Genomic DNA, 25,647 nt, shown 5'->3' on the forward strand with positions numbered 1-25,647 from the left:
GCCAAAATCAGTTTTATCGTAGCTAGTACCTGCTAAGATAAGGCTGATTTTGGCAAATGAGATACTGTCTAAGAAAAGAGAGGGAGGGTGGGTGGGGCTAGTACCTGCTAGGATAAGACCGATTTTGGCAAATGAGATTCTTCTATAGAAAATAGAGGGCGGGTGGGCGGGGTTAGTACTTGCTAATCTAAGATCGATCTTGGCAGGTACTAGCCCCGCCCCCACTCGTCCTCACTTTTCATCGAGCGTATCTCATTTACCAAAATCAGTCTTATCTTAGTTGTTACTAGCCCCGCCCACCCACCCTCTCCTTTCTTAGAGGCTATCTTATTTGCCAAAATCAGTCTTACCTTGGCAGATACTAGTCCCGCCCACCTGCGCTCTATTTTCTTGAAAGATATGTGATTTGGCAAAGTCAGTCTTATCTTAGCAAGTAGGTACTATATTATATATTGAAATGGCAAAATAAATTATTACACAATAATTAAATAGTACTTCCTAAGATAAGTCAGTGCAGCAGAGAGAGAGTCAGGGCTCCTGTAAAAAAATCAGGACCCTTGGAAGACAATCATTAGAGCCCCGAGAAGACAGTCATTAGAGCCCCTGGAAGACAGTCAGGGCTCCTGGAGGACAGTCAGGATTCCTGGAAGACAGTCACGCGTCACTGTAAGACAGTCAGGGCCCCTAGAAGACAGTCATCAGCGTCCTCGAAAGACACTTAGGGCCACTAGAAGACAGTTAGGGCCGCTGAAAAACACTCAGGGCCTTTAAAAAAACTCATAAATCCAAAAAGCAAAATATTTCAAAAAATCCAAGAAACCCAAGAAATTAAAGAAAACTCGAGCCTCAATAATTGCAAAATTCCAAAAGATGCAAAGCATTCCAAAAAGTCAAAAAATCAGAAAATAAAAAACAAAAAATTAAAATTATCCAAAGATCCACAAAATGGAATAAATAAAAAAACAAAAAACCCAAAAAATCTAAGAATTTAAACACTCCAAAAAGTTCAAAAGACCCAAAAATCGAAGAAATCCAAAAAATCAAAAAATGAAAATATGTTTCAAAAAAAAAATTCAAAATTCCAAAAGTCCGAGGAAATAAATTAGTTCTTCTGAGGTAAACACTACCGATAAAAGGATGTACAAAAAGGACCTTTTGTTCGTAAATTTCAAAAAGAGAGTCAGGGCCCCTGAAAGACAGTCAGGGCCTTTGGAAAAGAGTCAGGGCTTCTGGAAAAAAATCAAGGTCCCTGGAATACAGTCATCAGAGCCCTGAAAAGACAGTCATTAGAGCCTCTGGCAGACAGTCAGGGCTCTTGGCGAACAGTCAGGACCCCTGGAAGACAGTCACGAGCCATTGTAAGACAATTAGGCCCACTAGAAGACAGTTAGGGCCGCTTAAACACTCAGGGCCTCTGGAAGACAGTCAGGGCCTTTGGAAGAGTGTCAGGGCCCTTGGAAGAGAGTCAGGACCCCAGGAACAGAGTCAGGGTCCTGGAAGAGAGTCAGGGCCTTTGGAAGAGAGTCAGGGCCCTTGGAATAGATTCAGGGCCCCTGGAAGAGAGTCAAGGCCTCAGATATAGAGTCAGGGCCCCAGAAAGAGAGTCAGGGCTCCTGTAAAAAAATCAGGGGCCCTGGAAGGCAGTCAGGACCCCTGGAAGACAATCATCCGAGCCCCGAGAAGACGGTCATTAGAGCCTTTGGAAGACAGTCAGGGCTCCTGGAGGACAGTCAGGATTCCTGGAAGATAGTCACGCGTCACTGTAAGACAGTCAGGGCCCCTAGAAGACAGTCATCAGCGTCCTCGAAAGACACTTAGGGCCACTAGAAGACAGTTAGGGCCGCTGAAAAACACTCAGGGCCCCTGGAAGACAGTTAGGGCCTTTAAAAAAACTCATATATCCAAAAAGCAAAAGATTTCAAAAAACCCAAGAAAGAAATTCAGGAAAATTAATAAACTAAAAAAATTGAAAACATGTGTCCAAAAATTTTTTTTTTAAATCAAATCCAAGAAACCCAAGAAATTAAAGAAAACTCGAGCCTCAATAATTGCAAAATTCCAAAAGATGTAAAACATCCCAAAAATCCAAAAAATCAGAAAATAAAAAACAAACAATAAAAATTATCGAAATAATGGACAAAATGGCATAAATAAAAAAACAAAAAACCCAAAAAAATCTTAAAAATCAAAAATCCGAAGAGATAAATTAGTTCTTCTTGAGGTTAATACAACCGATAAAAGAATGTACAAAAATGAATTTTTTTTCGTAAATTTCAAAAAGTAAACGGTAAAGTAAAATTTTATATGTACCACGGCTATTATTTGAAGTTTATGCCCTCGGGCATAAACTTATTGTCTTAAGTATTGTACTTTTTTGGCAGATCATTATTTGATTTATTTAATTGAACGACGCGTTAAAATTTATAATGACACTAATGGAGAGCGCCAATTTTTTTGACGAGTCCGGTTCTTAATCATGTATTAGTGCGAATTTTGAAAAAAGTGGTGTGTTTAAGTCGGCCTTGCCGATTTTCTCCCTCATAGCCGCACCCACCATGCGCCAATCTCGTGGTCTGGCATCCGCACGGTCATAGCATGCCCATCACACCTCGATCGCCGTCTAACTCGCCTTTCCTCCCCAGCGGCGCCGGTTTCCAACTAAGCCCAGACTTCAGACCTCGAGCTTCCTCAAACACGTCCTCTTGTGGCCGACTGTCGCCGATACCAGCGGTCGTAGGTGTCGAGCCCGACTGGAGTTCCCCCAGTCAGTTCAATTCGGCAAACTATAGCCCAGAAATGCCCGGTAACTATTCACCCGATCAGCTTGCAGGGAACCTAGAACAAGGCATGAAACTCCAACCAGACGCCTACATGGGGTGAGCACAAGTTGTGCCGTTCTGCTTACGCTCTTGCACTTATCGCTTATGGCTGTGTCTTCGCTCGCACTCGAGAGCCGCACTCACCGGTTCGAATTTTACAGGTACATCAACGGCCAGACGCCGCAACAGCCGCCGCCCCCGTACACCGCCCCCTACGAACAATTCCCTGGACGGAGGGAGATCAATTCCTTACACGCCACCTCGCCGTACGGACTCTCGCAGTGCCCCATCCACCGCTTGCACTCGTGTTCGTGCATGCAGGTCCAGTGCAAAGTTGAGGTAGGTAGAGGAGAGACGGGAAAATCGAAAGTGATTACAAATGCTCTTAAATTAATAGAAAATAGAGCATATGTAATTTTACCCAGGTATATTTGTAAGATTGAACATTCCAAAAAAACTGAACATTTTGAAGATTCTTAAAACTTTGAACACCCCAAAGGTTCCAAAAATTCCAGAAACTTCAAAAATTCCGTGCATTACAGGACTCCAAAGATTCCAAATATTATGGGATTGTAAAGATTCTAAAGATTCTGGTTTTCAAGATTTCGAAGATTTCAAATATTCAGACGGTTCCAGAATTTCACAAAATTCTGATACATTTCTGAAGATTCACAGTATTTGAAAAATTGAAAATTCCAAAAAATCTGAAGACTTGAAAGAATCCGAAGATTTCAGCAATTTCAGAAATTTCAAAAATTCCGTATATTCCGAGTCCTAAAGATTCTAAAGCTGTGAAGATTTATATATTTCGAAGATCGAAGATTCCAAAAAATCTGAAAACTTTGAGGTTACAAAGATTCTTAGAAAATAAAAATTTCGAGGTTTCAAAAATTTCAAAAATCCAGAGGTTCCAGAGATTCTAGGGATTCCAGAAATTTCGAAAGATTTTGAGGATTCTGAAAATTCTAAAAATTGATAAATTCGAAGATTCTAAAGATTCCTAGTATTTCAAAAACTCAAGGTTCCCAAAAGTCTGAAGTGTTTGAAAATTCTGAAGGTTCTAAAGGTTCCAGAAATTCTAAGAGCCCTGGATATAACGAGAGTCTAGAGTTTCCAGAGATTCGAGAAGAAGAATCTTAAATTTCTGAACGTTTGAAAAGATTTAAAATATTTAGGGATTCTAAAGTTTCTTGAAGTTTCGAAGACTGGAGATTTGAAAATTCAAGATTTCGAAGATTTCAAATATTCCAACGGTTGCAGAAATTCCAGAAATTCTGATACTAAAGATTCTAAAGATTCCAAAAAATCTGAAGACTTGAAAGATTCCGGAGAATCAGAAAATTACAAAGATTCCAAAAGTTTAGGAAATTCCAGATTATACAAAAATTCTGTATATTCAAAGACTCCAGCGACTCCAAAAGCTCCAAAATTCCAGATATTACGAGTTTGTAGGGATTGTAGAGTTTCTAAAGATTCTTAAGATTCTGGAGATTGAGTATCTTAAAGGCTAAATATTTCAAAAAAATCTGAAGGCAGTGGAGATTTCAAAGATTCTAAACATTATAAAGATTCCAAATGTTAAAAAAATTCCAAATATTCTGGATATTACGAGAGTCTATAGTTTCCAGAGGTTTGAGAGGTTCTAAGAATCTGAAATTTCTGACGGTTCTGAGGATTCTGGACGTTTTGAAGATTCCAAAAAAATCTGAAGACTTGAAAGATTCCGAACATTCAGAAAATTGCAGAGATTCGAAAAGTTTCAGAGATTTCAGAAATTTAAAAAATTCCGTATATTCGGAAGCCCTAGAGATTCCAGAAATTTGAAAAGATTTAAAATATTTAGGGATTCTAGGGATTCTGAAGTTTCTTAAGATTTCGAAGACTGAAGATTTGAAAATTGAAAATTTCGAAGATTTTAAATATTCCAACGGTTCCAGAAATTCCAAAAATTCGTATACCAAAGATTCTAAAGATTCAGAAAATTACAAAGATTCCAAAAGTTTCAGAGATTCCAGAACCTTCAAAAGTTCCGTATATTCGAAGACTCCAGCGATTCCAAAAGTTCCAGATTCCAGATATTACGGGTTTGTAAATATTTTAAAGATTCTGAAGATTCTGAGTATTTCAAAGTCTAAGGATTTGAAGAAAATCTGAAGACATTGAAGATTTCAAAGATTCCAAGATTGTAAAGATTCCAAATGTTCCAGAAATTCTAAAAGTTCTGGATATTATGAGAGTGTAGACTCTAGAGTTTCCAGAGATTTGAGAGATTCTAAGAATCTGAAAATCCTGAAGGTTCTGACGATTGTGGAGGTTTTGAAGATTTCGAAGATTTCAAATATTCCGACGGTTCCAGAGATTCCAAAAATTCTGATACTAAATATTCTAAAAAATCCGACAATTCTGAAGATTCACAGTATTTGAAAAATTTAAGATTCCAAAAAATCTGCAGACTTGAAAGATTCCGAAGATTCAGAAAATTACAAAGATTCCAAAAGTTTTAACGATTTCAAAAACTCCGTATACATATTCCGAGGTCCTAGAGATTCCAGAAATTCAAAAATATTTAGAATATTTAGGGATTTTAAAGATTCTTAATATTTTTAATATTCTAGAGTTTCTGATGATTCCAAGATTCCAAAAAATCTAAAAACTTTGAGGTTACAAAGATTGTTAGAAATATAAAGATTTCAGAGGTTTCAAAGATCTCAGAAATTCCAGAGGTTCCAGAGATTCCAAAAATTCCCAAAGATTCTGAAGGTTCCAAAAATTCTGACACTAAAGATTCTAAAAAATTCGACAGATCTGAAGATTCACAGTATTTGACAAATTGAAGATTCTAAAAATATGAAGACTTGAAAGATTCCGAAAATTCAAAAAATTACAAAGATTCCAAAAGTTTCAGCGATTTCAGAGATTTCAAAAATTCTGTATATTCTCAGGTACTAGAGATTCCAGAAATTCCAAAAGATTTAGAATATTTAGGGGTTCTAGGGATTCAAAAGATTGTTAAGATTTTGAATATTCTAAAGTTTTTGATGATTTGGATATTTCGAAAATCGAAGATTCCAAAAAATCTGAAAACTGAAGCTTCAAAGATCTCAGAAATTCCAGAGGTTCCAGAGATTCCAAAAGTTCCGAAAGATTCTGAAGGTCCCAAAAATTCTGACACTAAAGATTCTAAAAAATTCGACAGATCTGAAGATTCACAGTATTTTATAAATTGAAGATTCTAAAAATATGAAGACTTTGAAAGATTCCGAAAATTCAAAAAATTACAAAGATTCCAAAAGTTTCAGCGATTTCAGAAATTTCAAAAATTCTCTATATTGCCAGGTACTAGAGATTCCAGAAATTCCAAAAGATTTAGAATATTTAGCGATTCTAGGGATTCAAAAGATTCTTAAGATTTTGAATATTCTAAAGTTTTTGATGATTTGGTTGTTTCGAAGATCGAAGATTCCAAAAAATCTGGAAACTGAGGCCTCAAATAATTCAGAAATTCCAGAGGTTCCAGAGATTATAGGGATTCCGAGTATTTCAAAAGCTGAAGGTTCCCAAAAATCTGAAGTATTTGAAAATTCTAAAGATTCTAAAGTTCTAAAGGTTGCGGAAATTCAAAAAATTCTGAATATTACGAGACTCTAGAATTTCCAGAGATTCGACAGATTCTAAGAATTTAGTATTTCTGAAGGTTCTAAACATTGTGGAGGTTTTGAAGATTTCGAAGATATCAAATTTTTCGACGGTTCCAGAGATTCCAAAAATTCTGATACTAAATATTCTAAAAAATCCGACAATTCTGAAGATTCACAGTATTTGAAAAATTTAAGATTCCAAAAAATCTGCAGACTTGAAAGATTCCGAAGATTCAGAAAATTACAAAGATTCCAAAAGTTTTAACGATTTCAAAAATTCCGTCTACATATTCCGAGGTCCTAGAGATTCCAGAAATTTAAAAAGATTTAAAATATTTAGGGATTCTAAAGTTTCTTAAGATTTCCAAGACTGAAGATTTGAAAATTGAAGATTTCGAAGATTTCAAATATTCCAACGGTTCCAGAAATTCCAAAAATGCTGATACTAAAGGTTCTAAAGATTCCGACAATTCTGATTATTTGAAAAATTGAAGATTTCCAAAGTTTCAGAGATTTCAGAAATTCAAAAATTGAGTATATTCCGAATTCCTAGAGATTCCAGAAATTCTAAAATATTTAAAATATTTAGGGATTCTAAAGTTTCTTAAGATTTCGAAGACTGAAGATTTGAAAATTGAAGATTTCGAAGATTTCAAATTTTCCAACGGTTCCAGAAATTCCAAAAATTCTGATACAAAAGATTTTAAAGATTCCGACAATTCTGAAGATTCATAGTATTTGAAAAATTGGAGATTCCAAAAGTTTCAGAGATTCGAGAAACTTCAAAAATTCCGTATATTCCGAGGTCCTAGAGATTCCTGAAATTCCAAAAGATTTGGAATAATTAGGGATTCTAAAGATTCTTAAGATTTTGAATATTCGAAAGTTTCTGAAGATTTGGATATTTCGAAGATCGAAGATTCAAAAAAATCTGAGAACTTTGAGGCTACAAAGATTCTTAGAAATATAAAGATTTCAGAGATTTCAAAGATTTCAGAAATTCCAGAGGTTCCAGAGATTCTAGGGATTCCAAAAGTTCCGAAAGATTGTGAAGATTCTGAAAATTCTAAAAATTGATAAGTTGAAGATTCTAAAGATTCCGAGTATTTCAAAAGCTGAAGGTTCCCAAAAATCTGAAGTATTTGAAAATTCTGAAGATTCTAAAGTTCTAAAGGTTGCAGAAATTCAAAAAATTCTGGATATTACGAGACTCTAGAATTTCCAGAGATTCGACAGATTCTAAGAATTTAGTATTTCTGAAGGTTCTAAAGATTGTGGAGGTTTTGAAGATTTCGAAGATTTCAAATATTCCGACGGTTCCAGAGATTCCAAAAATTCTGATACTAAATATTCTAAAAAATCCGACAATTCTGAAGATTCACAGTATTTGAAAAATTTAAGATTCCAAAAAATCTGCAGACTTGAAAGATTCCGAAGATTCAGAAAATTACAAAGATTCCAAAAGTGTCAGCGATTCCAGAAACTTCAAAAATTCCGTATATTCCGAGGCCCTAGAGATTCCTGAAATTCCAAAAGATTTGGAATAATTAGGGATTCTAAAGATTCTTAAGATTTGAATATTCTCAAGTTTCTGAAGATTTGGATATTTCGAAGATCGAAGAATCCAAAAAATCTGAAAACTTTGAGGTTACAAAGATTCTTAGAAATATAAAGATTTCAGAGATTTCAAAGATCTCAAAAATTCCAGAGGTTCCAGAGATTCTAGGGATTCCAAAAGTTCCGAAAGATTGTGAAGGTACTGAAAATTCTAAAAATTGATAAGTTGAAGATTCTAAAGATTCCGAGTATTTCAAAAGCTGAAGGTTCTCAAAAATCTGAAGTGTTTGAAAATTCTGAAGATTCTAAAGTTCTAAAGGTTGCAGAAATTAAAAAAAATCTGGATATTACGAGACTCTAGAATTTCCAGAGATTCGACAGATTCTAAGAATTTAGTATTTCTGAAGGTTCTAAAGATTGTGGAGGTTTTGCAGATTTCGAAAATTTCAAATATTCCGACGGTTCCAGAGATTCCAAAAATTCTGATACTAAATATTCTAAAAAATCCGACAATTCTGAAGATTCACAGTATTTGAAAAATTTAAGATTCCAAAAAATCTGCAGACTTGAAAGATTCCGAAGATTCAGAAAATTACAAAGATTCCAAAAGTGTCAGCGATTCCAGAAACTTCAAAAATTCCGTATATTCCGAGGCCCTAGAGATTCCTGAAATTCCAAAAGATTTGGAATAATTAGGGATTCTAAAGATTCTTAAGATTTGAATATTCTAAAGTTTCTGAAGATTTGGATATTTCGAAGATCGAAGAATCCAAAAAATCTGAAAACTTTGAGGTTACAAAGATTCTTAGAAATATAAAGATTTCAGAGATTTCAAAGATCTCAAAAATTCCAGAGGTTCCAGAGATTCTAGGGATTCCAAAAGTTCCGAAAGATTGTGAAGGTACTGAAAATTCTAAAAATTGATAAGTTGAAGATTCTAAAGATTCCGAGTATTTCAAAAGCTGAAGGTTCTCAAAAATCTGAAGTGTTTGAAAATTCTGAAGATTCTAAAGTTCTAAAGGTTGCAGAAATTAAAAAAAATCTGGATATTACGAGACTCTAGAATTTCCAGAGATTCGACAGATTCTAAGAATTTAGTATTTCTGAAGGTTCTAAAGATTGTGGAGGTTTTGCAGATTTCGAAAATTTCAAATATTCCGACGGTTCCAGAGATTCCAAAAATTCTGATACTAAATATTCTAAAAAATCCGACAATTCTGAAAATTTACAGTATTTGAAAAATTTAAGATTCCAAAAAATCTGCAGACTTGAAAGATTCCGAAGATTCAGAAAATTACAAAGATTCCAAAAGTTTTAACGATTTCAAAAATTCCGTATACATATTCCGAGGTCCTAGAGATTCCAGAAATTCAAAAAGATTTAGAATATTTAGGGATTCTAAAGATTCTCAATATTTTTAATATTCTAGAGTTTCTGATGATTCCAAGATTCCAAAAAATCTGAAAACTTTGAGGTTACAAAGATTGTTAGGAATATAAAGATTTCAGAGGTTTCAAAGATCTCAGAAATTCCAGAGGTTCCAGAGATTCCAAAAATTCCGAAAGATTCTGAAGGTTCCAAAAATTCTGAAGGTTCCAAAAATTCTGACACTAAAGATTCAAAAAAATTCGACAGATCTGAAGATTCACAGTATTTGACAAATTGAAGATTCTAAAAATATGAAGACTGAAAGATTCCGAAAATTCAAAAAATTCCAAAAGATTTAGAATATTTAGGGATTCTAGAGATTCAAAAGATTATTAAGATTTTGAATATTCTAAAGTTTTTGATGATTTGGATATTTCGAAGATCGAAGATTCCAAAAAATCTGAAAACTGAGGCTTCAAAGATTTCAGAAATTCCAGAGGTTCCAGAGATTATAGGGATTCCAAAAATTCTGAAAGATTGTGAAGGTTCTGAAAATTCTAAAAATTGAAGATTCTAAAGATTACGAGTATTTCAAAAGCTGAAGGTTCCCAAAAATCTGAAGTGTTTGAAAAGTATGCAGTTTCTAAAATTATAAAAGTTCTATAGGTTCCAGAAATTCCAAAAATTTAGAACATTCCGGATATTCCAAGACTCCAGAGATTCTAAAAATTCGAAAGATGCTGAAGATTCTGAAATTCCAAAGATTCCTGCAATCCTGAATTTCTGAGTACTTTAAAAGTTGACGATTCCAAAATATCTGAAGAGATTGAAGATTCTGAGGATCATAAAGATTTCAGAGGTTCTGCAAATTTCAGAAATTTCAAATATTCCTGATATCCCGAGACTTGAGGAATTTTAGAGATTGTAAAGACTCCAAAGATTCTGGAGATTCTGAAGAATCTTAGTGTTTCAAAAGATTTTATATAAAAGTTCGTCCATGTCTTGTTTTTTGTCTTCACAACCTGGTCCCATAACCTGTTACTAATATAGTATTGTATGAAAATACAACTATGGAATTGGCATACAAAAAAAAAAAACAGTAGCTCTATGGTTTTTGGATCTCCCCGACTCTACAGCGTTTAAATAGTAGAGTTGGCTTTTGTGTGTGGTGTACTGTTTTCGACACCGCGTTGGCGTACAAGGAATTTAATAATTAGAGTCGGAACATATGCGCGATAGTTTACAAACAAAAAGAAGTCTTGATGGTTTGCCAAATGCTTTTCCTACATTGTGGGAACAGTGTGGATAGGTGTAGCGCTGGGTCTATTTTTGTTTGTTGTTGTCAAATTTACCCGCTGCTTGAGATCTCGGCTTTTAAATAGCCGGCCCGAACTAAAAATCACCTGATGTACCGACTTGACCAATTGAAAAAAAATGTAGATCGTTTTATTTGCAGAGCATGTCCCCGGCGGGAATGTCGCCTTCGTACCCCCACTCGGAACCATCCCCCGACCCCCTCAGTAGTCAGTATATGATAAATCGGGGCACGCTGCCCAGGCCTTCGTCTAACAGTCCTCCGCTGACGCCCCAGCCCACCCAAGGCCCGCCGTCGACCATGATGGGCCAGCTCATGGGCGCGCTGAACAGCAGTACGGTCCTCGACGACCTCAACATCAACGTGGAGTCGTTTCAAGGCGGTTTCGACTGCAACGTCGAAGAACTGATCAAACACGAGCTGAGCATGGAAGGGAGCCTCGACTTCAACTTCCCCAACCAGCAACAGACCGTGGTCCCGCCGCCGGAGACCATTTCAGGGATTAGCAACAGCCAGCCCAGCGCGCCCCCACCCTACTCGACAACGGTAACGACGCCATCGTGGGTGCATTAACGACCGCAGTGCTGGTGAGTCCGATCGTGCACTTTTTCCACCGAATTAAATTCCTCCGCCACTCGCGATTATTAATATTTTTTCGCGCCGCGAATAAACAGAATGTTAATTAAACGTGATAAATGAACAATTAGTGAGATTGAGGTATTTTTTCAACGAAGCAAAATTAGAATTGCCACTCGACATTAATCAAAGCACCTAGTCTGGCGGAGAAAAAGAAGCGGGTCGCCGATCGAGGGATCGGCGGCTCATTCATGACGGCTAATTTTAATTATTTCCAAAGTTTTAGCGTAACGCCTGGACGAGACATAGTAAACACGATGTTAATTTGCAGTTTTACACTCGGTTAACCTCGACTCAATGGATCAATCAAAACATTGTCAAACATTATAAATTAAACATGAGGAGCTTACGGCCTCACGACTATCGATTAGAACTTTGCTCCGGTTTGCGAGAAGGCAGCCAGATTCGCGGAGATTAAGTCCGCACATGTGATGTCTTAATAGAGGCGATCAGAGAGGTCATTTTTCGCAGCAAGCAGACCGCGAACACGAACAAAAAATCCTTTTTTTGCGGGGTTTGTGTTTATAATTGTGGGTTTCTAAAGCAACACACGAAGCTATTAAAGGCTAAAGACCTTTCGGAAGACTCTTGTTTTCACCTCGCAATCGAATAAAAGAGTTTGTTTTATTGATCGCGATTTAAACTTATCGCGTAGATAATAAAACCTTAACTAAAATTTATCTGACAGTCCATCAAAAATTTGATGAGGTCAGCGCAAATTTTGGTGAGTAAATCGCTATCAAAGTTTACTTTGTGCTACTTTGAACGTGATTTAACGTAATTTAATTTTACAGTTTGGTGTAAGAATGAACGGAATTGACTAATTCGAAAATTTGGAATTAGATTTTTTTTCTTTAAAAGAAAAACATTTCGAATAAGATTGAAACATTTCGTTTTCACTTACGTCCCGTCAGATTACGCAATATGCATCATGTCAGCTCACTTGAAAAATTGTCTCTACTAAACCATTATTTTTACGAGCGAAGCGAGAAATTTTTTTACTATTTTTGTTCTCTTAGCAAATACTAGCCCCGCCCACCCGCCCTTTCTTTCCTTGTAGGATATGTGATTTGCCAAAATCAGTCTTACCTTAGCAAGTACTAGCCCCGCCCACCCGCCCCGTATTTTCTTGGAAAATATGTGATTTGCCAAAATCAGTCGCATCTTAGCAAGTACTATATTATATATTGAAATGACAAAATAAATTATTAAACAATAATTAAATAGTACTTGCTAAGATAAAACTGATTTTGCAGTGACATGCTCTAAGAAAATTCAAGGTGGGTGGGCGGGGCTAGTATTTGATAAAATAATACTGATTTTTGCGCTTTTGACATTTTTTATTATTTTTCAACTATTTCCGAAAAAAGCGAGAAAAGTGAGAACAACTTTTCGTAATTTCCAAAATTTTTTTGTCTGAAACAGTTAAAAGACTATCTGACCCAACGGAAAACAATTGGCTTATAGATAATAATTTTTCGCAGATTACGAATCAAAAATATCTTCCACGATTTGTCTTCAAATAACTGAAAAATGCGAAAAAAGGACTCCAAAAATCCTCAAAATTTCCAAAAAATTTGAAACTGTTCCAAATGGCTTTATTTGAAAGGAAAATATTGAGTTTCTAGTTTTATAGAGTATTAATCGCAGATTTATCTGATGAAATACTAACCCCGCCCACCCACCCACCCTCTATTTTCTTAAAGAGTATCTCATTTGTCTTAGTTTAGCAAGTACTACCCCCGCCACCCTCTATTTTCTTGGAAGATATGTGATTTGCTAAAATCAGTCTTATCGTGGCAAGTACTATATTATATATCGAAATGACAAAATAAATTATTAAACAATAATTAAATAGTACTTGCCAAGATAAGAGTGATTTTGGCAAATCACATACCTTCCAAGAAAATAGAGGGTGGGTGGGCGGGGCTAGTACTTGCTAAGATAAGACTGATTTTGGCAAATGACATATCCTCTAAGAAAATAGAGGGAGGGTGGGCGTGTCAGGTCAGGTCTGGTCAGGCTAGTATTTGATAGGATAAAACTGATTTTCGCACTTTTAACATTTTCAGCTATTTCCGAAAATTAGTGAGAAAAGTAAGAAAAATTTTTCGTAATTTCAAAAAATTTTGGTCTGAAACTGTTAAAAAACGATCTGACCCTATGGAAAATAGTTGGCTTATAGATAATTTTACGCAGATTAAGAGTCTAAAATATTTTTCTAAGATAACACTGATTTTGGCAAATCACATACATTCCAAGAATATAGAGGGCGGGTGGGCGGGGCTGGTACCTGCTAAGACAGATTTTAGGAAATTAAATTATTATAAGAAAAGGCATTAGAGGCTTCAGAAAGCAGTTTTTTCCAAACAGGAATACCTAGAACCTCAAGATTGTTTTAACTTTTCAAAAAAAAAAAACGGGGTCCTAAAAGTAAGTCAAAAATAAATCAGAATTTTCCAAAAACAGACCACCAAAGTCCCTTAAATAATTATCTAAAACAATTTTGGGGGACTTCGGTGTTCTAGAGGGATCTCATTTGCCAAAATCAGTCTTATCCTAGAAAGTACTAACCCCACCCACCCACCCTCTCTTTTCTTAAAGTATGTCATCTGCCCAAATCAGTCTTATCCTAGCAGGTACTATGCCCCACCCACCCACCCTCTCTTTTCTTAGAGTATGTCATCTGCCAAAATCAGTTTTATCGTAGCTAGTACCTGTTAAGATAAGGCTGATTTTGGCAAATTAGATACTATCTAAGAAAAGAGAGGGTGGGGCTAGTACCTGCTAGGATAACACCCATTTTGGCAAATGAGATTCCTCTATAGAAAATAGAGGGAGGTTGGGCGGGGTTAGTACTTGCTAATCTAAGATCGATCTTGGCAGGTAGTAGCCCCGCCCCCACTCGTCCTCACTTTTCATCGAGCGTATCTCATTTACCAAAATCAGTCTTATCTTAGTTGGTACTAGCCCCGCCCACCCACCCTCTCTTTTCTTAGAGGGTATCTCATTGGCCAAAATCAGTCTTACCTTGGCAGATACTAGTCCCGCCCACCTGCTCTCTATTTTCTTGGAAGATATGTGATTTGCCAAAGTCAGTCTTATCTTAACAAGTACTATATTATATATTGAAATGGCAAAATAAATTATTAAAGGGTAATTAAATAGTACTTGCTAAGATAAGAGTGATTTTGGCAAATCACATACCTTCCATGAAAATAGAGGGCGGGTGGGCGGGGCTAATACTTGCTAAGATAAGACTGATTTTGGCAAATGAGATATCCCTCAAGAAAATAGAGGGTGGGTGGGCGGGTCAGGTCAAGTCATGTCAGGCTAGTATTTGATAAGATAAAAGTAATTTTCGCACTTTTGACATTTTCAACTATTTCCGAAAATTAGCGAGAAAAGTGAGAAAAATTTTTGTCTGAAACAGTTAAAAAACGATCTGACCCAATGGAAAATAGTTGGCTTATAGATAATTTTACGGAGATTACGAATCTAAAATATTTTGCTAAGATAATACTGATTTTGGCAAATAATATAATTAATAATATATAATAATTATAATTATTATTATTATATATTACAATGCAGAAAAATGGGAAAACTCGTTTTAAAAATTTTCAAAAAAAATTTGATTTAAACGAAAAAAATAACATTCTTGTAAAGGTTTTTTTTATAGATTACGAATCTGTTGTTTTTTCGATGACTCGTCAGATAACTGAAAAAAGTAGAAACATATTTAAAATGGCTTTAGTCGTACGCAAAAACGGAAAACTACCCAAAAATTATTAATTTCATTTTTTCAAATAATTAAAAAAAAAATGAAAAATAATCTTGCGAATAATAGTTTTCCTAAAACTACTAATAGAGCCTTCAACCAACGAATTTGAAAATTTTCATATATACCTTTTCAAGCAACCCAAAACGTGGGAATATACTCCAGCCAGATTTGTTTCGGAGATCTAATTTGGTTTATTTTAACTGAAAATTTAGATATCCCCCGAAAAAAATGAAAAATTCGCCAGTATTTTCCTAAAAATGTTAAAACAGCCTCAAATGAAGTGGAAAAATGGAGCATCTTAGCGAGATTTTTATACATGCATAACGAATTTGAGGAATTTTATCTGTTTTCTAAAAAAACCTAGCGAGCGAAGCGAGCTTCATTGATTTCTGAAACTACATTAATTTTTTCTTGATTATTTTGTCACTAAAAATAGAGATGTGTTAAATGAGTCATTACGGCGAAATTGTGCTTTGATTTCCAGATTTTTTGCGAGCGAAGCAAAAAAAAAGCATCATTGTTTTTCGAAAGACTCTCTTTCGTTATGATAAAAGCGAAACTTATATTCATCTTTGAAATAACATCAGAAATTCTTTGTCCAGAATTTTCCTAAAAATGTTGTCTTGTAGACAATTTTCCACATTCTTTGGCTTTCTTCAAATAACCCAAAAATTCAAAAGTTACAACTTCGAGCGAGCATTCATTTTTCGAATTTTACCAATTATTTTCCGAGATTTTTTTTTTCCGACAAAGCAACGTATAATTTCGAGCTGCATTTTTGCCATTTCTTAAACATCTCAATTTTTCTTTGATTTTTTTTTTTTTAGAAAAAAATAAAGATCTCTTAAATTAGTTATTAAAGCAAAAATACGATTTAATTTCAAGATTTTTTTGCGAGCGAAGCGAGCAATTTTTTACTATATTTATAAAGGATTACTGTCCTGAAATTCTTTTTACCAGCGAAGCTAGCCCCTAGTTATAGACAAAAGGATCACCTTAGAGAGAATTTTCCAAAGATCACGATTCTAGAGAAATTGTTTTCAATATTTTCCAAATACGAGTAAAATATATAATAATTAATATTAGCATACCCTTGTAACAAAAAAAAGGGCGGAGGGTGGGGCTAGGTACTTGCTAAGACAAGACTGATTTTGGCAGACATACTTTTTAAGAAAATAGAGGGCGGGTGGGCGGGGCTAATATTTCGTAAGATATGACTGATTTGGAAAATAACATACCCTCTAAAAAGGGTGGAGGGCGTGCCAAAATCGTTCTCAGGTACTAGCCTCTCCCACCCGCACTCACTGTTCTTAGAAGTATCTCATTTGCCAAAATCAGTCTTACCTTAGCAGGTACTAACCCCGCCCACCCACCCGCTCTTTTCTTGAGGGTATGTCATCTGCCAAAATTAGCCTTATCTTAGCAGGTACTAGCTAGCCCCGCCCACCCACCCTCTCTTTTCTTAGAAGGAATCTCATTTGCCAAAATCAGTTTCATCTTAGCAGGTACTAGTCCCGCCCACCCGCCCTCTATTTTCTTAAAGAGTATATGATTTGCCAAAATCAGTCTTGTCGTATTGGGACTCCGGAAACCCTCGTGAATAACGTACTGAAGAGTGAATCCTCCATTTTCCAGACATTCGATATTATAATTCAGAAAAATGGGAAAACACTATTTAAAAATTTTCAAAAAATAAAATTGTAAGAAGATCTGATTCAAACGAAAAAAGCAACATTCTTGTAAAGTATTTTTTTTATAAATTTTTTTCAGGAGATTTTTTGTCACTGTCATAAAAGTGAAACTACGTTTCATCTTGGGAGTGACACCAGAATTTCTTCCAAAGATTCTTTCGGCTGACGAAATTACAAAAACAAAAAAATGAATAATTCTTCAGTATTTTCCTAAATATGTTAAAACAGACTCAAATCAAATGGAAAAAAAGGCCATCTTGGCGAGAATTCTTATCCAAAAAAAAACTTTGCGAGCGAAGCGAGCTTCATTTATTTTTGAAATGGTACCAGATTTGGTTGCGAATATTCTTCTGGCAGAGCATTGTTTACGCCGGAGACCTTTTTGCGAGCGAAGAGAGCTGTATACTTACCATTTTTCAAACGACGTATTAATTTTTTCTTGGATTTTTTTTTACCAAGCAGAGATGAATCAGTTATTAAGTCTGAGATTCTTTTGCGAGCGAATTGAGCTATTTTCCTAGCACCCAATTCGGAAAATTTTTCCTGATATTCTGTTGACGAAATTACAGTTTTGAAAAGGTTTTATACATGTTTTCAAACAACTTAAAAAAATGTCTCCAGAATTTGCCTAACAATGTTGAAACAACCTCTGATTAAATGGGAAAAAGGACCGTCTTATAGAAAATCCTCCACATTCATAACGAACTTAAAGATTTTCTTCGATATTTCTCTTCAAATGACCCAAAAAAATCGGAAAATAATTTACAACTTTGAGCGAACATTCCTTTTTGAAACGTTGGTAATTTTTTCCGGACATTCTTTTGTTTTTTGCAAAGTAACTGCACACGATCGACATTATTTTTGCGAGCGAAGCGAGCTATATTCTTGCTAACGATGTCGTAGTTTTTTCCTGAATTTTTTTGTACAAAATCCAAAAGAATAAGAGATGTTTTACAAATTATGCATTTGAAGACATTTTGTACATCTTTTTAAACAACTTAGAGAAAAGGAAAACCCTCAAAAAGGAAATCATATTATTATTGCGAGCGAAGCGAGCCGTATTTCCATCATTCCTAGAAATGCAGCTAAATTTTCCCGGAGATTCCTTCTCGCTGTTATAAAAATTGTGAAATAATTCCGCCGACTGTCTCGCTGTGTCCGCCGCCCCTCTCGCAATCCTCCGCCGCCCCTCGCGAAAATTAAGCGAGTCAGGCCGGCGACTGTCAAATTTTAATAATTTCCGTCGCACGCGTGTAACTTTAACGCCGCCACACATTTTACTGCTCAATTATGCGCCTTCCCCGGGTACTTGTCAACTTATCAAGAGGCCCGAAATTGTCAGCTCTTTAAATTTTATATTCAATTTTCCCAGATAGAAATTTGATTACCGCTCGTCTAGGACAAGTCGTAACCTCTAAGAAGCGAAAAAGTTTCTTTGAAATTCTTATGACAGAGTTTAGGAAGTCGGGAAAATTAATGCTCTTAGCTTATCGAGTTCAGGAGAGGCCGCCTTTTCAGGGGGAATTTCGGTGCATATTTAATGAAAGCGAGTCGAGGAAATCTCTCGGACGGACGCCGCTTTAATAATGACCCTGAGAAAATAATTATTAAAAACGTACGCGATTTTTATTACGCAACCGAAATTCGAGAAACAAGTGTATAGGAATTGTGGAAAACCGCAGTGACGAGGCGGAGCAGTCTGATGCCTGTAAAATAAACCAATTGCTGGGGCAACAAATACTTCAAGCTTGCCTATGGTCTTAGGAAAATATTCCGACTGCGTGAGTGCCTGTGAATCATTTTATAACTATTTGCTGTTGCTATTATATCCTCTTAATTATTATGTCTGATACGTTGCGAGCCTAAATAACATCCGTCCTGGGATTTTCTTCGACACGATTACGGTGGACTCGCTCCGCGGTTTTCAATCCTGGAAGAGTTCGTGGAAAGGACGCCGAGTTGCGTAATTCCAAACAAATCCAGTTAATTAGCTGTGCAAAGAATGGTGGACGATCAAAGCATTATTCTGATTGCCGGATTTTATGTGTTATGCTGATTAAATTAATGGACAATAAAACATTATTTCATCATGTAATGAACGCGGTAAATAAATCGGTGTCAATTATTACTTCGCACCTCCAATATTTGTGTTGGATTGTTTTAATTTATAACGACATAATCGCATCGTTTACCGTTTATTCGAATTCGCGGTTCAGCTTTCGGAAATTCTGTCGAAATTACAATCAGTAGAGAGCGGATTTCTAGATTTAATGCTTTTTGTGAAAAATGTAAGCACTTGAAAACTTTTTTATATCTGTAACTATGATACAAATTTGGAGTCATTTGACACATTTTTTTTTTTATGCTTATTTAATGCTTTTTTCGACGAATATGAGTTTTAATGCATATTTTGTTCAAATGCCGGCCTTGTCGGGATGACAAATACTTGTTAGTTAGCCGTATCGTATCGTATGCATTTTACCTGGACTTGACTATTGAAGTACACTTACTCAAGACCCTTTCTGTGAATAGGTTCCGGTCGTTTGGGTAATAAAATTTTATTATAGGATTGGAAAAATACTCCATAGATTTTATGACTTTAAATCCTTCCTTCCGTTGATAATGAATTAAAGCTTTTAACCAGATGTTCTTTTTCGGCATTTTGCGGCAAGACCGTTGAAGATTTTCTAGAAAAAAGGATTATTGTACCCAACTACCTACCTTAAAATTTTTCTAATGGAAACTTTTAAGTAAATGAACCGTTTATTTCACAACCATCAGACTATCGCATCTGTCGTAGTACAGTGTTATACGTGGTTCTCCCTTGTTACATGTTGAGTTCTTTTTGGTAATATTACTAATATTTTAAAAGAATGCCGAAAGTAAAATCGACGCCGGATGAGTGGATAAGGGATTTTCCAGAATTAAAATTAGAAAACAACAAAATAGTCTGCAGAGCTTGTGTGAAAACCGTAAGCCCACTAATTTTTTTTTATCTATTTTCCTTTGTTAATCCTGTATATGTACGTTGTTTTAGATTCAAAGTGATAAAAAATATAGAGTGACGCAACATGTCAGAACGACTCTTCATGTAGAAAGGAAGAAAATGTTTGAAGTTTCTAAAATTAAACAGCAGAACATACATGAATCTGTTGCATCTAATTAAGCAAAAGGAGCCTCCAAGATTTTTTCAAATTTTTTTCAAAAACAAAACACAATTAGTCTCGAAGATTGTTTCATATTACAAAAAAATATATGGAATCCTAAGTTTCCTTCAAACTCTTTCAAAAGTAAAACTTCTAGAGGCATCAAGATATTTTCAAATAATTTCACAAAGAAAACACTAATGATTTTTTAACCAAGATTTCTTCATCTTCTTTTAAAAATAAAACCACCAAGAACGTTCAACAAACTATGAACAAAACACAAGTAGTTCCAAAGATTTGTGCATATAATTTTCTCTGAACAACACAATTACTTAAAAACTTGCTTCACATGGTAATTTCGTGTAAAGAAATAAGGATTTGGCAGTTAAGCTCCGCCTCCCGACTCACGACGAATAAAAAAATCATCACAATCGAGATGTTACTATTATTCTCTTTTTTTTTAATACACGTACTTTTCTTTTCCCAGCAAGAAACATAAAACATGTTTAAAAACGTACATTTTTTGTGGAGAAATATGGGTTTTGAAAATATACTCCGCCCCTCGGTTTGAGACCAAATGAAAAATTCATTACAAGTAAGATCGGATCAGATGGGTGGTGCTTAAACTTTGACTTTTATTTTCTAAATATGTATAGTTTCCTTTGACCAACACGACACTTAAAAACATCTTTTACCAAAACACAAGTACTTGTGTAGTTGTAGTTCCTAAGATATGACTGATTTTGGCTAATCACATACCTTCTAAAAAAGAGAGGGTGGGCGGGCGGGGCTAGTCCTTAGTAAGATAAGACTGATTTTGGCAGATGACATACCTTCTAAGAAAAGAGAGGGCGGGTGGGTGGGGCAGTACTTTTTAAGTACGACTGATTTTAGCAAATGACATATCTTCTAAGAAAATAAAGAGCGGTTTTTCTTAGAGGATATGTCATCTGCCAAAATCAGTTCTAGCTTATCAGGTCCTAGCCCCGCCCACCCACCCTCTCCTTTTTTTAGAAGGTCTCTCATTTGCCAAAATCAGTTCTATCTTAGAAGGTGCTAGCCCCACCCACCCACCCTATCTTTTCTTAGAAGGTATATCATCTGCCAAAATCAGTTTTATCTTATCAGGTCCTAGTCCCACCCACCCACCCTCTCTTTTTTTAGAAGGTCTGTCATTTGCCAAAATCAGATTTTTCTTAAAAGGTACTAGCTGCACCCACCCACTCTTTCTTTTCTTGTGTTTTGAGTTTAAGACCGATTCTGGCAAATGACATATCCTCTAAAAAAAGAGAGGGTGGGCGGGCGGGGCTAGTACTTGTTAAGGTATGATAGATTTTGGCAAATAAAATACTCTTTAAAAAAATAAGGGCGTAGGTTGACGGTAGCTAATACTTCATAGGATAAGACTGATTTTGGCCAATGACATGTCCTCTAAGAAAATAAAGGGCGGGTGGGCGGGGCTAGTATTTGTTAAGATAAAACTGATTTTGGCAGATGACATACCTTCTAAGAAAAGAGAGGGGGGGTGGGTGGGGCTAGTACTTTTTAAGTACGACTGATTTTAGCAAATGACATATTCTCTAAGAAAATAAAGAGCGGTTTTTCGTAGAGGATATGTCATCTGCCAAAATCAGTTCTATCTTATCAGGTCCTAGCCCCGCCCACCCACCCTCTCCTTTTTTTAGAAGGTCTCTCATTTGCCAAAATCAGTTCTATCTTAGAAGGTGCTAGCCCCACCCACCCACCCTATCTTTTCTTAGAAGGTATATCATCTGCCAAAATCAGTTTTATCTTAACAAGTAATTACTTCCACAAAAGATGAGCAGTTTCAGTTTAATTTCGATGTATGTAAAATGATGATCCAGTCCAATATACCTTTAAACCTGATATTGGTACTAGAGTATCTCAAAAAATTGACGAAGTGTTAAATAAAAATGCAGGTTTCGGTGTTCTTTCCGACGTTGCTCGTGTTTTACAAGGCCAGAAGGTGGAAAATTTGGATTCAGATTCAACATTAGTTGCAAAATTCAAATTTGCGCCAACGAGTGTGGATGTTGAACGCACGTTCTCCAATTTTAAACACATTTTAAGTGATCGGCGAAAAAATTTTACAGTGGACAACTTGGAACATATTACAATCATGAATTGTTTTAAAGAAAACTGAAATACGTGTGTAAAATATAAAGTCTAGGATTATTGTAATAATATTTTATCCAAAGTTCTAAGAAGTGTTCTTTGATTTGTAATATGATCATGTTTTTAATGCTTTTTTGCTTAAAATAAAACTTTTTTAATGAAAGTGTTATGCTTATTTAATGCTTTTTTGCTTAAAATAAAACTTTTTTATTGAAAATGTTGTGCTTATTAAATTCAAAAAACGCCCCTCAAAAATTTTGATTTTCGACCCCGGCACATTGATGATAACACGCTTTTTTATCAAGCGGAAAATGAGTCCTGAAATGTGAAAAATGTTCATTTTAATTTGGAGTGTCGGATTCTCAAAGAATTTAAAAAGTTCAAAATTCACTCCATTTTGGAAATCATACGATCGACCTTAAACAATACAATTAAAAAGCTAAATTAGAAAATTTGGACAGAATTGTGTCATTTTTAAGAAAATGAAAAATATAGAAACGAATATGTATTTTAGTATAATTTTCCGATATGACGTAACCAGATTGTTAAGATATAATTTTAAGGTGAGATTTAAGCGAACAACTCTTAAATTTACAAAAAATCCGAGATTATCTGTTGAATAAAACAACCGTCAACGCCAGAAACTGAAAACTTGTGCTTTTTTTTTAAAGAATTTGAAAGAATCTCGGACACCCCTTCTGTTTTATGTTTGAAGGCTGTTGAAAAATCTCTGAAATTCCTGTTGTTTTTTTTTTAAGATTGGAATATCGTTAACTCCTGTTTAATTTATGAAAGAGTTTGAAACCATATCGGGGACACCTTTTGTATCATTTTTGAACGATTTTGAAAGAATTTCAACGATTCCTGGTGCTTTGTTTTTGAAAGTGTTTAAAAGAACCTCGGTTACCCCCTTTATTTTATTTTTGATAGAGTTTGGAAGAATCTCAGGGACGTAATTCTATCTCTATCAAAAATACAACAAAAAGTTTTGTTTTTGAAAAAGCTGGAAAGAATCCTAGGAACCGATTCTGTTTTATTTTTGAAAGAATCTCGAGAATCTCATTTTATTAATTTTTGAAAAATTTTGAAAGATTCTCGAGGGTTTCTTCTGATTCTTTTTTCAAAGAATTTAAAAGATTCTTGGGATCCCTGTTGCTTTATTTTTTAAAAGAGTTTGAAAGAATCTCAATGGCTTTTGTTTTATTTTTGAACGATTTTGAAAGAATCTCGGGAACGCTTGTTTCATTTTTGAAAGAATTTAAAAAAATCTCGAGCACTCCTTCTGGTTTATTTTTGAAATAATTTAATGAATCTCGGGGATTCCTTCTGTTAAATTTTGAAAAAGTTTGACAAAATCTGGGAGATTCCTTTTGTTTTATTTTTGAAAAATTTAAAAGAATCTCGGGAACTCCTGTTTTATTTTTTAAAGAATTTAAAATAATCTCAAGGACCTCTTCTGTTTCATTTTAGAAAGAGTTTAAAAGAACCTCGGTTACCACTTTTGTTTTATTTTTGAAAGAATTTAAAAACATCTCAGGGACTTCTTCTATTTCTTTTTTGAATCTCGGGGACCCTTTCTGTTTTATTTTTGATATAGTCTTAAAGAATCTCAGGAATACAACTCTATCTCTATTAAAAATACAACAAAAAATTATATTTTTGATAGAGTTTGAAAGAATCTTAGGAACTCCTTGCCTATTATTTTTGAAAGAATTTAAAGTAATCTCAGGAGTCCCTTGTGTTTTATTTTTGACAGAGTTTAAGAAAATATCAGGAACCGAATCTGTTTTATATCTGAAAGAATCTCATCATATTAATTTTTGAAAGATTCTCGAGGTTTTTTGTGATTTTTTTTTATTTCAAAGAATTTAAAACATTCTCGGGATCCCTGTTGCTTTATTTTTGAAAGAGTTTGAAAGAATCTCACGGCCTGCTTCTATTTTCTTTTTGAAATAGTTGGAAAGAATGTCGGGTACTTCTTTTGTTTTATTTTGATAAAGTTTGAAAGAATCTCAGGGGTGACTTTCGTTTTATTTCTGAAAGAATTTCGAGACTCCTGTTTTATTTTTGAAAGAGTTTAAAAGAATCTCGAGGATTCCCTCTGGTTTATTTTTGAAATACTTCGAAAAATCTCGGGGATGCCTTCTGTTAAATTTTGAAAGAGTTTGAAAGAATCTGGGGGATCCTTCCTATTTTATTTCTAAAACAATCTCGAGAACCGTTGTAGTTTTATTTTTAAAAAGTTTAAAAGAATCTCTACGATTCCTTCTGTTTTATTTTTGAGAGAGTTTAAAAGAATCTCGAGAACTCCTTCGGTTTTATTTTTGAGAGAATTTAAAAGAATCTCGAGGACTCCCTCTGGTTTATTTTTGAAATAATTTGAAAAATCTGGGGGATGCGTTCTGTTAAATTTTGGAAGAGTTTGAAAGCATCTGTGGTTTTATTTATAAAGAATTTAAAAGACTCGAGAACTCCTTCTGTTTTATTTTTGAGAGAGTTTAAAAGAATCTCGGGAGGTCCTTTTGTTTTATTTTTGAACGATTTTGAAAGAATCTCAAGGATTGCTTTATTTTTGAATAGGTTTGAAAGAATCTCAAAGATCCGTTGTGTTCTATTTTTGAAAGATTTAAACATAATGTCGGGAACTCTGTTTTCTTGTTGTAACAGGTAGATTTTAAAAGATTTTAAAAGATTCTCGGGATCCCTATTGTGATGCATTTTTGAAAGAATTTGAAAGAATCTCAAGGCCTACTTCTATTTTCTGTTTGAAATAGTTTAAAAGAATCTATAATCATGTTTTTAATGCTTTTTTGCTTAAAATAAAACTTTTTTATTGAAAATTTTGTGCTTATAAATCCGCTCTCAACAATCAGCATTTAAAAGTGCATTGTTAAAACCATTTCTCCGAGGTCAATTCACTTACTCGGGCCGTAATTCCTCGGCTCTAGGTCTCCCGACCCCGCCCACCACATCATCTTCTAGTCCAGCGTCTATTAAAAAATTCGGTAATCCAGCACACCCCCGATCCGGCCGGCGAAATATTGTAATCGCGGTGACAAGTCTCTGCGGGGACCGATGATGAATGCGCCGTCTCCAAGTCACCGCCGACGATTTGTTTAATGCATATCTAACCGAGATTAATGCGGCTGGGGTGCCGGCTCCGAGCCGAATCTGGATGCAACGCGATTGTTCTCCAGTTAGCAGAAAAATCGCTGGTGTGAAGAGCCGCCACCATAACTCTTGTTCTTGCAATCGAGTCATGCCGGTGCGACCCAGCGCCGCCGCCACCTGCCAAAACAGACACTCGGGCAAAATTTGACGATAGTGTTGGTGTCCAAGATTTATCGTGGAGGTATGATAACGATTTTTAGATCATAATTATAATATTATTCTGTTATCGGCAGTGATAGCGGAGATCAAACATACAAGTCATTGACCCAGTATCAAGTTTAGTGAAGGCCTCGTTACCATACTTCCCGATACTTAGGGCTTGGTTTCGATAAAAATAATATAATAAAGCTCAATCAGCGGAATTTGTTTCCTATAAAATAAAGGCT

The 25,647-nt window shown here is 35.2% G+C and overlaps 1 protein-coding gene across 2 annotated transcripts in view; it reads left to right on the plus strand.

Annotated features, from left to right (window-relative positions):
• The window catches only part of LOC135128707 (forkhead box protein O-like), a 367,252-nt gene that overhangs the window by 304,585 nt on the left and 37,020 nt on the right, over window positions 1-25,647 (plus strand). Inside the window, exons 3-5 of one of the 2 annotated variants that reach the window (XM_064055734.1) lie at window positions 2,643-2,876; window positions 2,981-3,158; window positions 10,839-11,284. In XM_064055734.1, the coding sequence (XP_063911804.1) occupies window positions 2,643-2,876; window positions 2,981-3,158; window positions 10,839-11,270 (844 nt within the window). In that variant the 3' untranslated portion in view covers window positions 11,271-11,284. The remainder of the gene's footprint in view (window positions 1-2,642; window positions 2,877-2,980; window positions 3,159-10,838; window positions 11,285-25,647) is intronic. The other variant, XM_064055735.1, reaches the window with a different exon arrangement.

Source organism: Zophobas morio, unplaced genomic scaffold (assembly GCF_036711695.1).
Source record: "Zophobas morio isolate AGI-343-1 ecotype UQ-CSIRO unplaced genomic scaffold, CSIRO_AGI_Zmor_V1 ptg000014l, whole genome shotgun sequence".
In the NCBI taxonomy this organism is placed as follows: Eukaryota; Metazoa; Arthropoda; class Insecta; order Coleoptera; family Tenebrionidae; genus Zophobas; species Zophobas morio.